Source organism: Mya arenaria, chromosome 12 (assembly GCF_026914265.1).
Source record: "Mya arenaria isolate MELC-2E11 chromosome 12, ASM2691426v1".
Classification (NCBI taxonomy): Eukaryota; Metazoa; Mollusca; class Bivalvia; order Myida; family Myidae; genus Mya; species Mya arenaria.
Genome location: NC_069133.1, coordinates 45,002,271 through 45,020,872, shown reverse-complemented (window position 1 = coordinate 45,020,872; position 18,602 = coordinate 45,002,271). Strand labels below are relative to the sequence as shown.

General features: G+C 34.1%; 2 protein-coding genes across 6 annotated transcripts; one reads left to right on the top strand and one right to left on the bottom strand.

Moving 5' to 3' along the window:
- The first annotated feature begins 753 nt into the window (after positions 1-753).
- Positions 754-13,129, top strand: LOC128212151 (ciliary-associated calcium-binding coiled-coil protein 1-like). 4 transcript variants are annotated; one of them, XM_052917449.1, is made up of 10 exons: positions 754-845; positions 1,240-1,277; positions 1,856-1,879; positions 4,494-4,588; positions 4,878-5,047; positions 5,472-5,613; positions 6,077-6,149; positions 7,722-7,841; positions 10,515-10,652; positions 11,341-13,129. In XM_052917449.1, exons 2-10 carry the CDS (start codon positions 1,266-1,268, stop codon positions 11,419-11,421), a joined length of 855 nt encoding a protein of 284 aa, XP_052773409.1. In that variant the 5' UTR covers positions 754-845; positions 1,240-1,265; the 3' UTR covers positions 11,422-13,129. The 4 variants fall into 4 exon arrangements, with proteins under 4 accessions (XP_052773409.1, XP_052773410.1, XP_052773408.1 ...); XM_052917450.1 differs by having other exon boundaries at positions 831-849; XM_052917448.1 differs by lacking the exons at positions 754-845; positions 1,240-1,277; positions 1,856-1,879 and adding an exon at positions 3,070-3,236 and having other exon boundaries at positions 11,341-11,465; positions 12,623-13,129.
- Positions 13,084-18,438, bottom strand: LOC128212150 (uncharacterized). Of its 2 annotated transcripts, none has more exons than XM_052917444.1 (5): positions 18,290-18,438; positions 15,648-15,972; positions 15,157-15,357; positions 14,509-14,867; positions 13,084-13,920 (listed from the first exon to the last, which is right to left on the bottom strand). In XM_052917444.1, exons 1-5 carry the CDS (start codon positions 18,391-18,393, stop codon positions 13,722-13,724), a joined length of 1,188 nt encoding a protein of 395 aa, XP_052773404.1. In that variant the 5' UTR covers positions 18,394-18,438; the 3' UTR covers positions 13,084-13,721. The 2 variants fall into 2 exon arrangements, with proteins under 2 accessions (XP_052773404.1, XP_052773405.1); XM_052917445.1 differs by having other exon boundaries at positions 13,187-13,917.
- Between the last annotated feature and the right edge of the window lie 164 nt (positions 18,439-18,602).

The following is an 18,602-nucleotide window of genomic DNA, read 5'->3' as shown; positions in this document are numbered from 1 at the left end:
TCGCCGTCATCGTCAACCGCCTCCTATCGTCATCGTCATCATCTTCATCTTCTTCATCAGCAGCATCAGCATCGTCGTCGTCGTCCAGTCCGTGATATCGTAAAAATAATTAAGTGTTGCTTAAAAAAGCTTCAGGCTTATTTTGCAATCGTTTGATCCTAACAACGTATTGTCTCATTATAAGTCTTTCATAAATGTTCTCACATTTTGAATCGCCTGATTAAGGTTTCTTCTACATTTCAATAACGCAAATATTGACTTGGATATGTGATATTGAAACTATCACAATATTCCAAAGAAGTTAATCTTAAGTTTAATAAAGTTAATCACAATCAATACAATCCTACCATAATGTGTATCAATATCTAATTACCATACCCAACGACAACAAATATAAAGGGGAAATCCTTGTATAACGATACGTACGAACCGATTAAAGCTTAACAGTGCAAAATATCAAAATCGTTACACATTAAAGGTTATGAATAAAATTATACACAAAAAAATACTGTTTAATAAATATGTCGATGTTTTTTTTTCCAAAACGTATAAATCTAAAAAAAAAAAGCATTAGCATTCGTAAATAAATCCATAAGAACAACAACTTAAATCACATATCATACTACTTAAAGCCAATCTGACTATAGTGCAGGCTTTATGCTTTGCTTGGCGAAAGCATTAAGTTGCTAGCGTATATTGAAGATTTGTTTTTAATCAGATTGTAGAAATACAAAAAGCTAACTATAGTGGGCCTTTAACTTGAATGTTTAAACTCAATACAGTATTGTTAAGAAGGAGCTGTAGGCTTACTGTTCTGTTATTTAATATTATCAAGGATTTAAGCTGTAAGTATGTATTTTGTTTTTGATTCAATGACCATGATAAATTAGAATTATACTTCATTAAATAAAAGAAATTAATATAATTTATGAATGTGTTTTGAGTGACGGTTAAAATAAAGATTGTTTTGGTCAGCTTTTAACATGCATTATACATAAACAGTTCGTTTAACGTGCCGTTTTTGTTCGTATTAGCATAGACAATCGGATTGTTTTACTTTCGTCGGTGTAGGATTTTTTCTACCAATATATATTAGGAAGACACATTCAAATAAATAGTAATAAATAGGTTCACTTAAATATCATTTAACGACGTCTGATATTAAGTCATTGTCGTAAAGTTCAGCGTACATGACGTCATTGAACGTTGTCACTAAGGATTTACGTCACTCTTTGGCAGGCTTGGCGCAGACGATGCTGTAAAGGATGAGTCGAAAGGTATTACCTACAATTTAAATACGTGTTTTTGTTTTAATTTAAATATACAAGTGTTGTTTTTTTTCTGTTAAACTATGATTATGATTATGATTCTCTCCATAATGTGTACGAGTATATATGATATATTAGAACATAATGATGTTATGCATTTATAAGACTCGAGGAATGGTACTTTTAGTGCTTAAAGATGCACTCTTACTCCCAAATAAGATTTACCACAATTAAAATATTGTTTAAATATTCCAAAAAGGATGAATAAATGTCGAAAACAATGGTTCTTATGAAGGATACCGAGTTTAATTTGAAAGAAATGAGCATAAAACATGGTATTTCTACCTTATAACACTATATAGTAAACCACAGTAATTTTTTAGCATTCATCATTTAATATTTTTGCGCTTTCTGCTATTACATACACGGTTACAATCTTCTTAACAGTAATGAATATTTTTCATAAATGCATTATTTAGTAAGTAGTTAAAGGTTTATCATTCAAAATTGATGATTGTTATACATGTATATATATATATGTATTGATTTTGAATAAAAGTTGTAACGTGTTTCTAATGATTTTTCAGGGACGAAAGGGAAAACCAAGCAAGGTAGGTGATCATTTCTCTATAGAGATCAACACTAAGCATCGATATGAGTTATGTATCATCATTATTGGAGGCGATGGCCGGGTGCTAGACGGACTATGAATCAGAGGGTCCCGTGTTCGAATCCAGATTGAGAGTCCAGTGTTTGAACCCTGCTCTAGGGTCACGTGTTTGAAACCCATTCGAGGGTTCCATGTTCGAACCCTGCACATGGATCTGGTGTTCGACTTGTGCCCAAATCATTATTTTTGAGTTTTACTCAAGTACATTTTGTGTTGTATAAATATTTCTTTTTTAGAGTATTGAGCAATGATGTTAATTATTAGAATGCATAAGATAATTATTAAAAATTACAGTGTAGCATTATTAAACTAATTTTAATAATGTTACACTGTAATATGTAAAATGAGTTACGAATGAGATTGAGATTTGATCTGAGTATTTTCCTGATATTGGGGCCAAAGAATGAAACTGTGCTAAAACATGACGGGACACTGATTGACATTCATTTCCTGGCAAGCTAAAAATAAGGAAGTTACATGGATCAAAGGGATCATGAATTAATTAATGGTCATATTGGTTTCAGTATATGCCATGTGGACTAGGGCCTAATGCATGGTACCCTTGCAAATGGTAAACAATCATAGTTTTACATACAATATGGCTTATAAATGACAACTAAAAATGCATTAAACCATTGAGATAACATGCCGGTTGATCGAGTCCAAAATCACCCGAAAAGTATAATAAATTGTGTGTGTACAAACATAATTACAGTCAAGGATGATTTGGGTCTTAATCAGATAGCATGTTTTGTGATCGGGAATGCATTATCGTGAAGATGGATGTGGCAGGGTATATAATGTGATTTAAGGCTTCTTCCAAGAGTACCATTTAGACCCATAATCGCTTATCTTTGGGGCTAATAAAACCCCAGACTATCCTCAAACCACTGAATGCACGGTTATTTAAATACAAATACATATATACGTTTGTATTAAATAAACCGTCAAAAATGTTTATACATATAAATGTAATACAAACGTATTCGACCTTAAGTTCAATAAAAACATGTACAATTATTAATTAGATTTAGAATTAACTTTCCAACCAAAGGGGTTAATGTACTATCAAGTTCACTTTCCGTTACTTTTATTTATTACCGTTTCCTTTTGAGTTACGTCCCTTGGACAGGTGCTCTCTAGAAATGGAAAGTAAATAAAACATAGCAACACGTAAATAAATGGCTGCAAAAAGTCAAAATCGAGTGTCTGCTAAAGGCAGCAAAAGTGGCGGTTCTGGTTCATCACTGTCCGCAAAGTCCGATTCTAAAGGCAACAGAAAGAAAGTAACATTAGAGGTACATGTTTATCATCAAAGAAATCTTCGCACTATTTATAAATGTTCAAACACAAACTCGTTGACATTTGTCGACACAATTAACAACATTTTACTGTCTGTACATTGACAAAATTATAACATCTTTTACTGAAGTATTACCCAGTCCGTTATGAAGGTTTTAAGAACTTTAGCACTTTGAAAAGGCTAAATCTTACAATTTTGAATCAAGTTTTTAGTTCCTTAATTTAGCCTAATGCTACAATGTATCGATAGTGCATTAATGTGTTAGCCTATTAAGTTGGCAGATTTAAATGCCCTATGTCACATATATGGTCATCGGGAAAATAGGGTATAGTGATCCAATCCAGCATGATAGATATCAATATTTCAAGATTTTAAAATCACTATCATTCATCTTCAAAACCTAAAGATTGGAAGAAGTCAATGGTCTGAGATTATATAACCATCAGACCCATAGCAGACTGTATGCAAGTACACAGTTGCTAATGAAATTTTGGCAGGTCAAAGTTATTGTCATACCAAAAACCCAGAATTTGAAATTAAAACCGAAGGGGGTTAATATACCACAAGGCCTCGATATGCGCAGTGGTTGAAATTAGCATAAGCCCGCAAGCCCTGCACTGGTAAAATGTCTATCAGGCTTGCTCAAATTCTGAATTTTATAAAGCAGGGCTTGTTAAAAAAATTGATGCCAAGCAATAGTATAAGTAATCGGACTGGTTCATCCAAAAGTCTTATTTTGATGACTGTATACGTAATTGGACCTAGCTACGCGACTGACCATGCATTAATGCATTTTCATGTGATAATTCTTTTATTTGATGTCAATCATAATCTGCGTCAAAGTGCCACCTCTCAGAAAGTATTATCTGGCCATGTCTATTTTCCTTGGGCGGCATCCTCATATGTTATTGAACCAGTACATATGATTCATTAATGTAGATTGCTATACAGGTTGATATTCTTCTGGAAGAAGGCTATCCTCAGCCTCTTTACTAGTGAACCTTAATTAAAACTCATCCATCTTGTCCTGAGACAGCCAGTTTTATTTGCTCCAATTGCTATTCACTTAAGATCTTGGTATTGACTTGAATATTTTTTGCTGGCAACTTCTAGAGCCAGAGTATTCAATTATTTCAATTAATCAACTTCAACCAGTTTCTCTGTAGCTTAGCTGATAATTTAACCTTAACAGTAAGTCTGAATCAAATGGAAAGTTCACATGCTTGTTATAAGTATGCTGTGTTTTTTTCAGGATGAGGAAGAGGAGAAAGAATCCCTTGCCTTTAAAGTTCTCACTGCTGAACAGACCAATGAGTTGTTAGGGTTCAATGTCCTTCAAATTCAAGAGTAAGTAATGCAAATGTACAGATAAAAAATATAAATATGCTTCATTAAGAGTTTATACTAGTCTTCAAAAGTTAATACAAACTTGGTCAGTTATTTATGCGATAAATTACTTAGAATCTATTCATCAATGCCACCATGAAGTATAATAGTAAGTATGTCTTTTTTCCTTTTTTCCTTTAGTCTTTTTACAAAATGGTTGATATAAAACTTAATAAGTAAGTCATAAAAATATATATTTTAGGTATAATCAAAATTATGATGATTGTAAGGTACACAATTATAATTTCAGTAAATTAAAAGAAATATTTAATCTGGGTAACTACACTATAAACCTGACGGATGCTGCAGTGCTGGACTATTACACAGCGGCGGTATATTGGGGGATCCAGCAGAAATTCACAGCCCAACAACTCTCTGGGTTTTTTACAGTCATGCACAAACTGTTGGATAATGTTAGAGGTATGACTGGTGAAGACTACTTGTTGAGAAAAGTAGAAAAAAATGATAATGTAATATTGACTGCAGCCTGCAGTTAAGAGTTTTGTTTTTGCATACAAATCATTGAAATTCTTGTAACATTGAATTTTCATTCATTACCATTTCTTCTAGCATAAGAATGCACAGAAAAGTCAGTCTTTAACATCTACTTTTGAAATATGGCAAATCCAGTTGTAATGTATAACTGTAAAGAAAGGTAATATGTTACCTAGCTTAACTTAATTACAGATTACATATTACACTTGTTGTTTCAAAGATTGAAATAGTATGAATATATGCTATTGCCTACAGTAGTTTGACCTTCTCATAAATTGCATAATTTAATGATCAAGCATAATTTGCATTTCTATTACATTATTTCTATGTAAAAATATGCCTATTTCAGAGAAGCATTTAAGTTTAGTGGATAACACTATGGAGTTTAACAAGTTGTTTGCTGGGATTGGAGTGGAGGAGGTGAAATCTGCCGGCCTGGATTTCTTCAACTTGGAACATGTGCGAGCCATATCAGAGTATGTCTACTCCAGGTATGTACATCTGTACCTTATTCCAGGTGAAGACAGTTTGGTTTTTATGTACGAAGTACTTTCATTTCAACTTAAATTAATGAATGGGGAAAAAATATTTAAAATGCTGGGTTCGGGTAACATAACAAGAGGTTCCTTTTCTCCTAGTAAGTTGAATAAAGAACGATAGCATTTCTCTGCCTTTGTCTTTGACCATATTGAGTGAAGTCCTTCATTGTAAACAGTGGTCGAAATTAGCACAAGCCCGCAAGCCCTGCACTGGTAAAATGTCTCCCAGGCTTGCTCAAATTCTGAATATTATATAGCAGGGCTTGTTTGAAAATATTTAATAATAAGAATTTGGGCATGTTCATTCAAAAGTCTAATTTCGATGCCTGTTATAAAGACAGATTAGACCTGGAGCATAACTCTTACAATGTGGTATCACAAATTCACTTGATATTTCTTCCATTGTTTCTTGCAGCCTGTTCCAGCAGTACCGGTTGTACTTGTACATGTTCACACACTCACAGGCAGAGGAAATCATTGGTACAGATGTAAGTACATACAGCAGTCATCAAAATTAAGACGCTCTAGACCAAGGCCAAATACAATATGTTCATATCAATGTATAAGATGTTATATCCAATTTTTTTTTTTGCTACTAAAGATAATTCATATTTTATACAACCTGGAGGTCGTATTCAATAAGCAACTTAGATTGAACTTAAATTTAAGATTAGAAACATAGTATTTTGATTGGCATGTATATTTAGCTGACCAATAGGCTGAGAGGACTAACTGAGCCATGTTTAAGGATAAGGATAAGATCAATATTGAATACTGACCCTGGACCCCTTTTCAATAAGATATTTTAGATGTAAACCTTACACTGCTTAAAGCTGAGTGCTTTGGTTCAACTTTATAGGTAGAATCTATGCTACAAATGTTCTAACTATGTTTTTCTTGAAAGGCAGCTTAAGCCAAAATCGGAGTTACGCTTAGAAAGTTACAATCTTAAGGCTTACTATCTTTATTGGAACGGGACCTCAGGCTTTAGTTGGGCTTGCAGACTTATTTGTGCCCATTTGTAGTACTGACACAAAGAATAGTATAAATATTATGTTCTTTATGATACATCCATCTAGGTGCACTTAACATTATACCCTTGTTTCCACTGTGACAAAACATAATTATCTGATTATTTATAAAAGGCAATATAATCATGCAGTTATATGTTTCTTATCATGACATCATATTATAGATCATACAGAGTTTTAATGTGAGTCATAATGTTTGTGGATTCCATGGACACATATTTCACCAAGTTGCTTCTGCGTTCATTATTGTAATGAGTATTACTGTTGTTTGCTAATTAGATGAAAAAACCCCACAATATTAGTTTTAAGTCAAATGATCAAATTTCACAAAATTACGTCAATAATCACTGACTCGTATAATCCATGTGATATATATGATAATTTATTTGATATTATAAATGAATTCGCAATCATGAAATAATTTTGTATATTAAATATTTTTGATATATACCGGTAACTCGTGTAATAACTATCCCAAAAGTAAATAAATAACGTTAAATATGGCTGCGCTATATAGCGACGTTTTATGTATTTAGCGCTGTAAATTTGCACATGAGTATTCATGATATAAATGGAATCTGACGTTCGTGGTCCTTTGATACAAAACTTGCATTTTGTCTAGTCAGGGATGTGATTGACCTGGCAGCTGAAGGGCTGAAACCATTTCGGCCATGGGTTCTTGTGGCACTTTTGGAGTCAAAAGCACACTGCCATAGAAGAAAAACTGGCTTTTTAGAAGCTCTTTTGAGGGTTCTTTTGACTTGAAATTTAAAGCACACAGCAATATCAACTCTTACAACCAAAAGCACTCTAGTAACTTTTTTAATCAGCTAAAAAAAAAAAAAAAAAAAAAAAATATATATATATATTTTTATTTATTTTTTTTGGTGGGGGGGGAGGGGCCCTGGGGCATTAGATCCGCGGATTTCCGCGAATCCGCGGACAAATCACATGCAATGTTCCCTTATTTGCTTATTAGATCGTCTACATGTTCATGTACTACATTCCCCTTTTCTTTCACCTTGAAAGTTGGAGGTGGAGGTAGCTAAGGCTGCTGACTTGCCGTTCCCCCCTCCTCTGGACGAGGGTGTTGAGGAAATGATATACACCGAGTTCATCGCCACACCGCCACCCACACCAACGCCTGAGGTAGTATACATGAGCTTTGAATTTAAACTTTAAGGATTGCAAAACAATACAACAACGTTATATTAATCACTCTTGATTGCACAACGATATATTCTACACCAGACAGCACTTTTAAGCCCTCACGTTTTTGCAGATACATACTAAAAATATATTTTACATCATATCTCATTCAAATATCTTGTGTGCACAATAAATTTATGATTCAATTTTTATAGGCAAAATTGCTCTTTTCTATATTTACCAAAATAGGAAGCACAATGAACAGGCATTTCATCCATGGTAATTTTCATTATATAAATGTTTTGAATAATATCACAAATTTGTCATTTTATTTTTTTTAAGCAAAGATATTGCCAATTATATCAGACATTTACATTTTTTATCCTGTATTTGATATCATCCGAGCTAAAATGAAATACAGCATGATAATTGCACTGTTGAATTTAGAAAAATATCAGCCAAGATGAAAATTAATGTCTTTGCTCATTTTTTTATTCAGGCTCTGTTTAAATGAAGTATCATAATGCCTATAATGAATACTAAGACATGGCATCTTGTGTAGCGTGTTGTTTTCTTATGTGGGTGAAACCTGGCCCCAATTATTCAGTCCCTTACAACAAGATTATGCTTAGCACATTATTTTGGTTAAGTATATTATGTGGTATATTATCATTCAGAGTTATTTTTAAAAGCATCACTATTAACTATTTTTTATGTTGACAAATTTACTTTAAGCAGCTCATTTTGGTAAATAAATTATGATGCTTAAGCCTGTTAGCCTTAAGACTTTTTGAGAATATGGGACCACATAATGTCAAGGAAATGCACTTGTCTGGCTTAATGGATCGCAATCAAACTTACATGTGCCAAGGCCAGGAATTAAACCTGGGACGCTTGACCTTGGGAATCACTGAGCTTGAACACAGCTGGGCCGATGGGACTGGCGGTCTCAAGGATGCAATACAACATGTGTTCTAAATCTAATATCCTAAATTTGTTAGAGGATTGGCCTGTGGAACTATAGTTTTAATTCTTTTTTTTCAAAATATGAAAGCCATTGTACCGTACATTGTATTAAATGTAAATTTCATGAGAAAATTCACTATAACACCATTTTGAACTTTGTATTAAATGTAAATTTCATGAGAAAATTCACTATTTCACCATTTTGAACTTTGTATTAAATGTAAATTTCATGAGAAAATTCACTATTTCACCATTTTGAACTTTGTATTAAATGTAAATTTCATGAGAAAATTCACTATTTCACCATTTTCAGCTTGTTTCATTGTTTGTATATGAAAATTATAGACAATTGTTTACCTTCACATCTAAAATTGGATACGTCATGAGATGGCTTCTTCCAAAAGTATGTTCAACCATGCTAGCATGAGCCTAATAAGTCCTTAAATGATTGTTAGAGATGGTATTTTATCCCCTGCATGTTTGTCATCTGGATTCATTTCCATTCCTATGACTACAGAAGCCCAGCAATGAAATTAAAACAAAGGAAAAGGATCAGCCTAGAGCCCTATCCTCTAAACAGAGACCTAGATCCAGGGCCGGTACCTCTAAATCCCCTCCATCAAGGGGTGGCTCGGCTAGATTTAGGGCCAGTACCCTTAAATCCCCACAATCAAGGGGTGGCTCACCTAGGGTAAGGGGCAGCTCCCCCAAATCCCCAAAAAGGAGGAGCACATCCCGGGGCTCTGGATCTAGGTCCCCTATTTCCCCAGCAAAGGGCTCTGTAAAGGTATCTACATGTATAGAAAGCTAAGTGTCAATTCTATATGTTTCATTTTCGACTTTCCTCAGGTAAATTGGGACTTTATTTCATTTACTTGCTTCCTTCTAAATGATTAAACTTAGCCTGATGTTTCACTTGTTACTTTTGGTGTCAGAATGCTTTAAACTACCAGTTTAGTTTAGTTCTTTTCCCATCTCAGTCTTCATTAATGTCACCTCGTGCTGGAGCAGTAAAATTACTTTTTTCCTTACCTTCAATAGCTATGGTAACAGATTTCCATACTTTAATAGACACACAACTGACCTGTCAAATACACTGGTTGTGTATTAACCGAATTGTCTTTTCTTATAATTGGTATTATTTTGGTACTTGAACTGCTCTGCTTTAACATCTTAAAGATGTTCTACTACTTCTAGTAGTTAGAAACAGAACGATACATTGAACAAAAAATAATCTCATATTCAAGAAACATAATATATCACTTGGTCATAGACTTGAATTACATGTAAAAAATTTACCAAAATCGATGAAACTTTATTCATATGTACAATATTTGTAAGATGTATGCCACTGCAGTTGTAGGGGGGCTTTGAATTCATTAAGAAATATGACTTGTCATAGTTTTTAACTTAGGTAAAAAAATAATTGCTTAAGTACTTGAGATGCGTTAACCCATATAACCATATTATTTATATTTGGTCTTGACCTTTACTGACCCATATTTGAGCTTGATCTTTTCTTCCTACATTTGACCTTGACCCTTTTTGACCTATTTTGACCTTGACCATTGCTCAACACATTTGACCTTGACCCTTGCCGGTCTATATTTGGTATTGACTGTTGCTGACCTACATTTGACCTTGATCCTTGTTAACTTTCATTTGGTCTCAAACCTTGCTAACCAATTTTTTACCTTGACTTTTCAGCCTCCAGAGGAGGAGCCTGACCCAACCCATGAGCTGGAGGATCAGGTCTCAACATCTGACCTGTTTGCACAGTTGACTTCACAGGATGTCCGCGAGGTCATAGAGAGTGTTACCATGGAGATGCTGGGCAACCTTCAGGTACATTAAGTTAATAAGGTTTTTACCCTACCAGGGGTATATTAAACAATAATCAAAAATAAATTTTGAGCAAGATTTGTTTTGAGTCTCAATGTCAGACTAAAGATGTAAGTGAATATGGACAAAGAGCAAGCAGAGAGCATTAATTTGCATTATTTAAAGTTCTTTCAATAAAATGCTCTTCAAAAAGCTAAATCTTCAAAGGAAATAATGAGTTCTGAAAATGTTAACATTTTTATTATTTAAGTTCAAAAATTGATGTTTTATGCATTTTTCTTAAATGAATAATGAAATATGCATATCTGCGATCTGATCTTTTGTCAGCAGTCTTTTATCACTGGTTTACACATATTTATGCAAAAATTTGCTCATTCTAAGGCAAAAAATAAAAAAGTTGTAAAAACGGTATATCTGTGAGAGAGTAGCTTTAACATCAATGCTTTTCTTATCACTATTTTACTGCAAAATCAAGATTTACAGTTTTGAGTCCTGAGTCTCAAACACAGACTCAAAGCGTTAGAAAATACAGACCCAGGCCTACCAATATTCATCAGTCTATCTCATACTTTAGAGTCTATATCAAATGACAGCTAGTTAACTTATCTCTCAGTAACATGGAGACTCTCACTCTAGTATAACTTAAGAGGAGAACATTTAAAATGTTCATGTTCATTGGTTCTATTTTCAGAGCGAGATTGGACTGAAACTACAGGACAAAGAAAGTCAAATCATCCAGCGAATAAACAAAATACACAAAGTGGCAGAATAAACTGAAACATTTACCACAATCATGAACAAATTTTATTGTAAATACATACATGTGATAACGTCCCGGACGTCCGGGATTGTCCCGGAAATCGTATCTCTGTCACGGAGTCACGGAGAGTGCATGTTTGTCCCGGAAAGTCATAAAAAAAAATAATCTCGGAATCGGAATCGATTATCTTAATTTTACCATTGTAAGTCAGCTATTTTGCCTGTCCGGGACACTGGTCGTAAAACACAGGACATGTTGACACTAATCCGTTGATTGGTACGTGTGTCATCGAGGTCATCGTCAATCACCCGATAATTGATCTATCGGCCTATTGTTGTGCTTAACGAGTGGGGGAGGGTTCTTGTATACTAATTCATTGTTTTCATATGGATTTGTTTGGTCTTATGAATGATAGCTTTTAATTGATGAATTGATATTTTTCACACATTTTACCAACAAACGAGCATGAAGGTAAGTTCAAAGAAAGTGACAAAATGAGTAAAAAAAACAAAATTAAAACACGGAAAACAAGGAATTTTAGTGTTTTGACCGTTTCCGAACTATCGTGTGTATTTTTACGCCGAAAGAAAACTGACGATATGGGGTTTACAGATGGTTATATAGAGTGCTTTAATCACGTGACCATGGTAAGTCACGTGATCGCTTTATACAGCTGATTGTTGACACGTCTCTATCAAAATTATATGCATCTCCAAACGGAAAAAAGCTCATCGACTGAAAAATCTTCTTTATCGTCTGGAAAATATTGTGTGTCATTAATTGCAAACGTTTTAAATGTGATGAAAAAATAAATATTTCGTAACGCATGTTCTCAAAAGCGCGGGAAAACAGGTGCCCGTATAGTTGTTTATTTCCTGTTTTGATGAAACCGAAAGTAGACTGCATATCCTCCTGGTTAGCACTTCATTTAAAGCCTGGGAAAATATCTGGTGGTTTTATTTTTTCAAGAAAATGCAGAAAAAAAAACAACCATGTCAGGTAAAAAATACGTCTTGACAGTCAAAATAGGTACATTTTCCCGACGTTAAAAACGACTAAAATAGCCCCAGATATGCTATGGAATGCACCACAGACGTTCCCCATTTAAAAAAAATTCCGGGGGGGGCATGCCCCCGAACCCCCCTAGTGTGCGTTGACATTACGACGAGTGTCCCGGAATCGACCCAAGAAATTATCACATGTATGGTAAATAACTGTAAAAAATAGATATAGTATCATGAGTGTTAAAAATGAAACAGAATATAAATGATGAAAAGTATCAGTGCTTTTTTATTTTGATAAAAAATGATTACATAAGCTTGATCTTTGTCGTGTTAGCAATGCTTTAATAATGGGATAGGAGTCGTATAATAGAAAAAAATAAGCCATATATATGTATAAAACTTGGATAACACGTTGACAGGTTATCTTTCAGTTCATTTGCAAATTTAAAAATTTTGATTGGTTTATAGTTATTATTGGATGAATATTGACCAATCAATAAACTTTTTGGCTTACTATGATCAAACCAGAATGAACCAGTTTTATACTTGGCTACAGATGCATTTACGTAGCAGTAATAATGTGTGTTGTTAATGACCATATATCATTAATTATGATGGCTTGATAACCATTAAAAATAACATTTTGTACTTTTAAGTTGTGCTTCTGTTTGTAAATAATCTATGAGAAATTATACAAATAAATATTGATTTATTCCCATGATTTTGATGCATGCATGTTTTTACATCCAAAAAATCTCACAGATGGAATTTGTTTAAAAGATTCATACAATGTTTACATTTTACAATATTAATAAACTTGACAAAATCTAGTTTTCCTTGAAAAGCTTTTCAAATAACAAGTTTGTGCAGACTTCATTCAAGTCCTTGTTGAATACACATTATGTTTAAGCAAATTTCATTCATTCATCAAATGAATGAATAGATGCCAGTTCAACAGCTACCTAGAATAAGAATGGCAGGAATAATTTGTTCAACATTCCTGACCAAGTCACTATTAGTTAGCTAGTCTTGTCTTATGTTTCAGCATCTGAATATGATATAGTGGAACACCACATGGTATGGAAAATATATCTAAAATCATAAGTTATCATCGTAAATAACCAGACAAGCTGTTTGATTTTGCAATCAAATATCAACCCCCTCAATCATAAACAATCCATTTTCGACAAAACTTCATGGTTTTATCCCTAAACATCACTTTTATTGCACACACCAACTATACAAACCACACTATGGAAGTTGATAATCATATCACAGATTACTTTATACACCAACACTTCTTGCCCATCACGAGTCTAACAGCATCACTATACTCTCCATTTTATCCATAAGCCTCTTCTCCATGGCTGAGAACCTGTCATCAATATACTGTTTAAGCCGGCTTTCACTTTCCCCAATCAAGATGGCAACTGTGTCCTCTATGTCCTTCTTGGTTTGGCCCGATGCATCTGGCTGTGATGCTGGGGGAGTACCACTGTCTTGACTGCTGGAAAACACACAAGACATGTTTTTATCGTACAAGAAAACGGATGCAAACACACATCCAGTCTTCTCGGCTGGTCATCACAACAATCATTTTAGCCAGAGTAATGGGCCTAGTTACATGTTTGTGTGTTGCTATGGGCAACATGTGTACCATGTTTCATGTGAATATCAAACTTTTTTTTATCACAAATTTTGCACATAAATCTTCATTAAAGGGAAAATACACATCTATCAATGATAATTTGCAAAATCATAATTTGACACTTACTTTGCACATTTTACTCTGCCAGAGCTGTTATTGTGTAAGTATGGCTTGTTTTTAAAGAAATGATTGTAAAAGTGCATACTTTTTACTAAAGAAAATCACTTCAAAATAACTTGAAGTTTGAAAGAGTCAGTTTACCCGTTATGTAAACTTAGTTTACATCGATTGTGAAACAAATTAGTCACTCTCTTGTTATGCGTGTGTGGTCTTGTGTGGTAATGAAAACTTAAATGATGGCATTGTAAAGGCAGAGACTACCCTTTATTCAATAACAATTACTTGTTGAGTATATCGAGTAACCATTACTACTGTGTAAATGTGTACCTTAGTGAGTCTGCATCCACTTTATTTTCTTCCTGAGCATCCTTCACCCTCAACTCGCTGACCTTGCCACAGATGTTCTGCAGCATAGCAAACATCCCATCCTGACCTTCGACCCTTGGCTCACCTTGACCTTCACCCTCCCTGACCTTCATAAGCATGGCCTCCAGTGGGGATGGCTTGTGGTTCTGAGATTCTAAATCTTGTGAAGTGTTTATGGCAGCTGTTGATGCTGAGGAATTCTGCGACAGGTTATGGGACCTCGCTGTTGCCATGGCAAGGAGGTTGGATAAAATAGAAGAATTATCTCCTGCCATCATACCAAGGGCTGATGACATCTGACCCATACCGGACATCTGTGTCTAGAAAACAGTAAAAGTAAGCAACATAAATAGAGCTTTTTATCACTGAAATCTTCATAAAGTACCTAAATCTAGGCTCTGTTCCAAAGATCAGAAGTATAGACTGTCAAAAGGAAAGAAAATTATTTAATTTAAAAAGTGATGAAAAGACACTTTGATAACAAATTTATTTGTTAAATTCCATGCAATTCTGTATTTCATATTCAAAGCATCAGTCAGCTTAGTTTTTGAACCCAAAAACTTTTCAAACTATGTGTTTTAAAATGGAACTCAGAAGAGCCTGGCTGACCTGCTGGAATTGCTCCACAGACTCCATTAACTGTGTAGCCTGGCTGGGCAGACTGTCTCCCATCTCATGCAGGTAACCCCGCACCCTAGCCATATCAACCTGACCCTCAGGTCGAGACTGGCCACCAGACATATCCTCCTGCAACAACTTTACATCCAGTCGAAAGCATCTCACCTCTGACCGTGGCTGGGTCCCCATAAACTAAAATTCAGAAAATTACTAATATTTAGTAAACACTTTTTTATCCATTTAGAAACTATAACTTCAACCACAGATTATAAATGAGACAAATATCTTCAACAAAATTTGCATAAAGAACTTGTTTGAATAATAAACATCCATTACAATATATCTTTCCCCATCAATATAACAACGTATCTCTACATCTAAAAGTAGTCTTATTCTTACACATAGTCAGGTTACAACTTGGGTTATTTACCCTACAATTACCAGTAAACAACAACAACCTAGTCAATAAAAATCAAGCTAACCTTAATGTTTAAATCATTCACAGGTTGATCAAACTTGACAGACACAAGGTAAGCAGCTGCTGTTTCCCCAGAAGAATTCCCTTCATCTGTTTGCTCGAGTTTTCTCCCCTTGCAACTCTTCAAGTAGCCATCAACACTTGAATAACATTCCACCAGGTGTACCTCGCTGATAATCTCCACACCAATGATGCTAAAGTTGTAACTAGGTCTGAGAGCACATGTGAGCTCCAGGTGGGCGTGTCTACTGGGCTCCTGGGTGAAGGTCAAAGACTGTGACCTTGACAAGAGATGTCCTTCATCTACAGTGGGGTCAGGGTCACCACCCCTGGAAAAAGTAACGTGTTAAAGTTTAAAGTCTGATATGCCCTTTCCACTGGAAAAATAAGTGTGATTTAATAGTCACAAATTTGGGAAATATTAGATCATGCAAAAAAGTAACAATTATATTTCACCCAATTAACAGACAATTTTAGTCCCTTTAATATCTGGATCATATTAGCATATATTTTACAGAATCAGTATACATACATCATAATTATATCTAGGTATTACAACTTGTAGTGTTTTTAAAGCTGGATAAGAAAAAACATCCTGATGTTAAGGTGAAAGCTTATTCATGTCTGCAGCACAAACACATATATATATATCAATCATGCATTTATATGTTTTCCAGTTCACATGTAAATTCAATGATTATTTGTTGGCTGTTTTTTGGATCGATGCAAACAAGTCAACATTTTTTTTTCGGGTTGAGGGCACACTGGGGTGCGCGAGGATAAAAAATATTAGGGCAACAAAATAAATTACTATATTAAAAATATGATAAAAAACAAACAGTTGTTTAAGCTCAAATTATTAAAACTTAGACCAAATTTTTTCTCTAAAATATTGATTGGTGAATGACGAAAGAGCAGAATCATGATGATAACTGAAATTTTAATGTTCATTGACAATTGAAACAGCAATAACTGTGAAGAAAGTATTAGCTGCGGCAACAGCACATAAAAGAACAGAAGAGCTTTAGGAGCACATTATTATGATTTTGAAAGGACAAATCAAAACCAGTCTAATCTATAACTTATCTTGAATTTTTAAAGTCAATTGAGTAAAAGGCAACTGTGCAAGTAGGCTCTTCACACTTCAGAATCTTTTATTACAAAAAAAACTCTTCAAATTCCAATATTCATTTAATCACCAAATAGATAATTCAATTGCTTGAATATTACAAAACAACAAAGAGTTTTCAAAAGTTTGAATTTTAAGATGATTTCAGTTGATTTTGGCGCACACAACTTTATCTTAAAACTTAACTCAGTCTCACTATCAAAACAATATCTAGCCAGATTTCCTTAGAAAGCTTCCCAATGAAATAAGATAAGGGCTATTAAGCAGCAGCTGCTTGTATTTATCATCATCTTGAACCTTGTGGCTTATCATGCTGATGGCTGAGTCAAAATGAAAATAAGTTTTGTTGTATCACAAAATTTAACTATAATATTCTTCCTAAAATTTTAAATAAATATTTGTTATTTATTCTTGCAGTTTTAACAACATATTTTATCTTGCACAGTAAATGAATTTTTGGCTAAAAAATGGCTAGATTTAAATCCATTTATTTTTTTATTTTCTAGTGTTTTTACCGAACTGAGTTGTTCTGCTGGTAGAAAAAATGATGGTTACATAATGCCAAAAAACAGGTTTGGTTAGAATAACATCCTATTCAAAAACAGGTAGGGTAGATAGGGCTTTTAACCCAAAAACTAAAAAAAAACTGTAGGATCAGCACCTATTTTTAGGCTGGGTCAGTAAACCTGAACCCAAAGTTTGTTTTAAGGCCTTACCAGTGGTCAAAATTAGCACAAGATCACAAGCCCTGCAGGTCTAATTTTGATGACTGCCTTACAAATCATGATGGATTAGTTCATGTAAAAGGTGTCATGAACATTAAAGAGTTATGTGTCATGTTTTAGTTCCAAGGGATAAAATAATTTTGTTCATAATTGAATTAATTCCTTACATGCAAATTTAGCCCTTTTTTGTACAGATTTTTTTTGGCAAATATATACATTTCTTTAACGACAGCTAAGATACTCTCCAACACCACCAATTTTGAGTTTGATTGAGCCTGGACATAGTTGCAACCTCTGGCACATGGGAGTCTGTGGTGAATTTAGGGGCGTGTCTGTCAAGTTTCACCTCACATTTTGGTCTGACCGGTCAAGGAAAAATTTACTGGTCAGGACCTTCGGTCTTCAGGATCTGTTGACTAGACTTACTATATATTATAATATAATTCCTCAATTTGGTACTAGTTGCAATTTCCCGATGATCATTTACAAACCTAAGTACATTTGGATTTTGTTGTTATTAATAATGGAATTGGGGGGAGGGAATCTTTAGGAATGAGACATAACCACACGCACTGCCACTACAGTAACACTAGTTCATCTAAATGGACGTCCTTGACAATTTTTGTACTTGGCAGACTCAAGGCAAGGATACGTAACAACTGGAAACTCTACTCCTAGATAACAACTATAAAACTGATCCAAAAATATCTCTGAATCATGGTCTGAACTCTCAATCTCATTATAATGAGACGATGATCCTCGATTAACTCAATGCAACTATCACATATGTACCATTCATCCGTATGTCTGCAAGTCGTGTATGTAGAAATAAAGCTTGGATCATGGTCGCATGTCCATGTAGAAATAAAACTACAGAAATTTGAAGCACTCCACATTTTCTATTTTCTTTCTCACGCCCAAGCGTCTGTTTGTTACCGATGTGAAATGTAATCGATTAAAATTACGTTTTAGTATTAACATTTTTTAATTTCCCTTTTCACATGTTATGAAAACACTTTATTTTGCAAATTATATATCTAAAATAAGTCAAATTCTTGGTTATGGTAATTATTCTGTAAATATATATTCAAATTATAATCTGGTT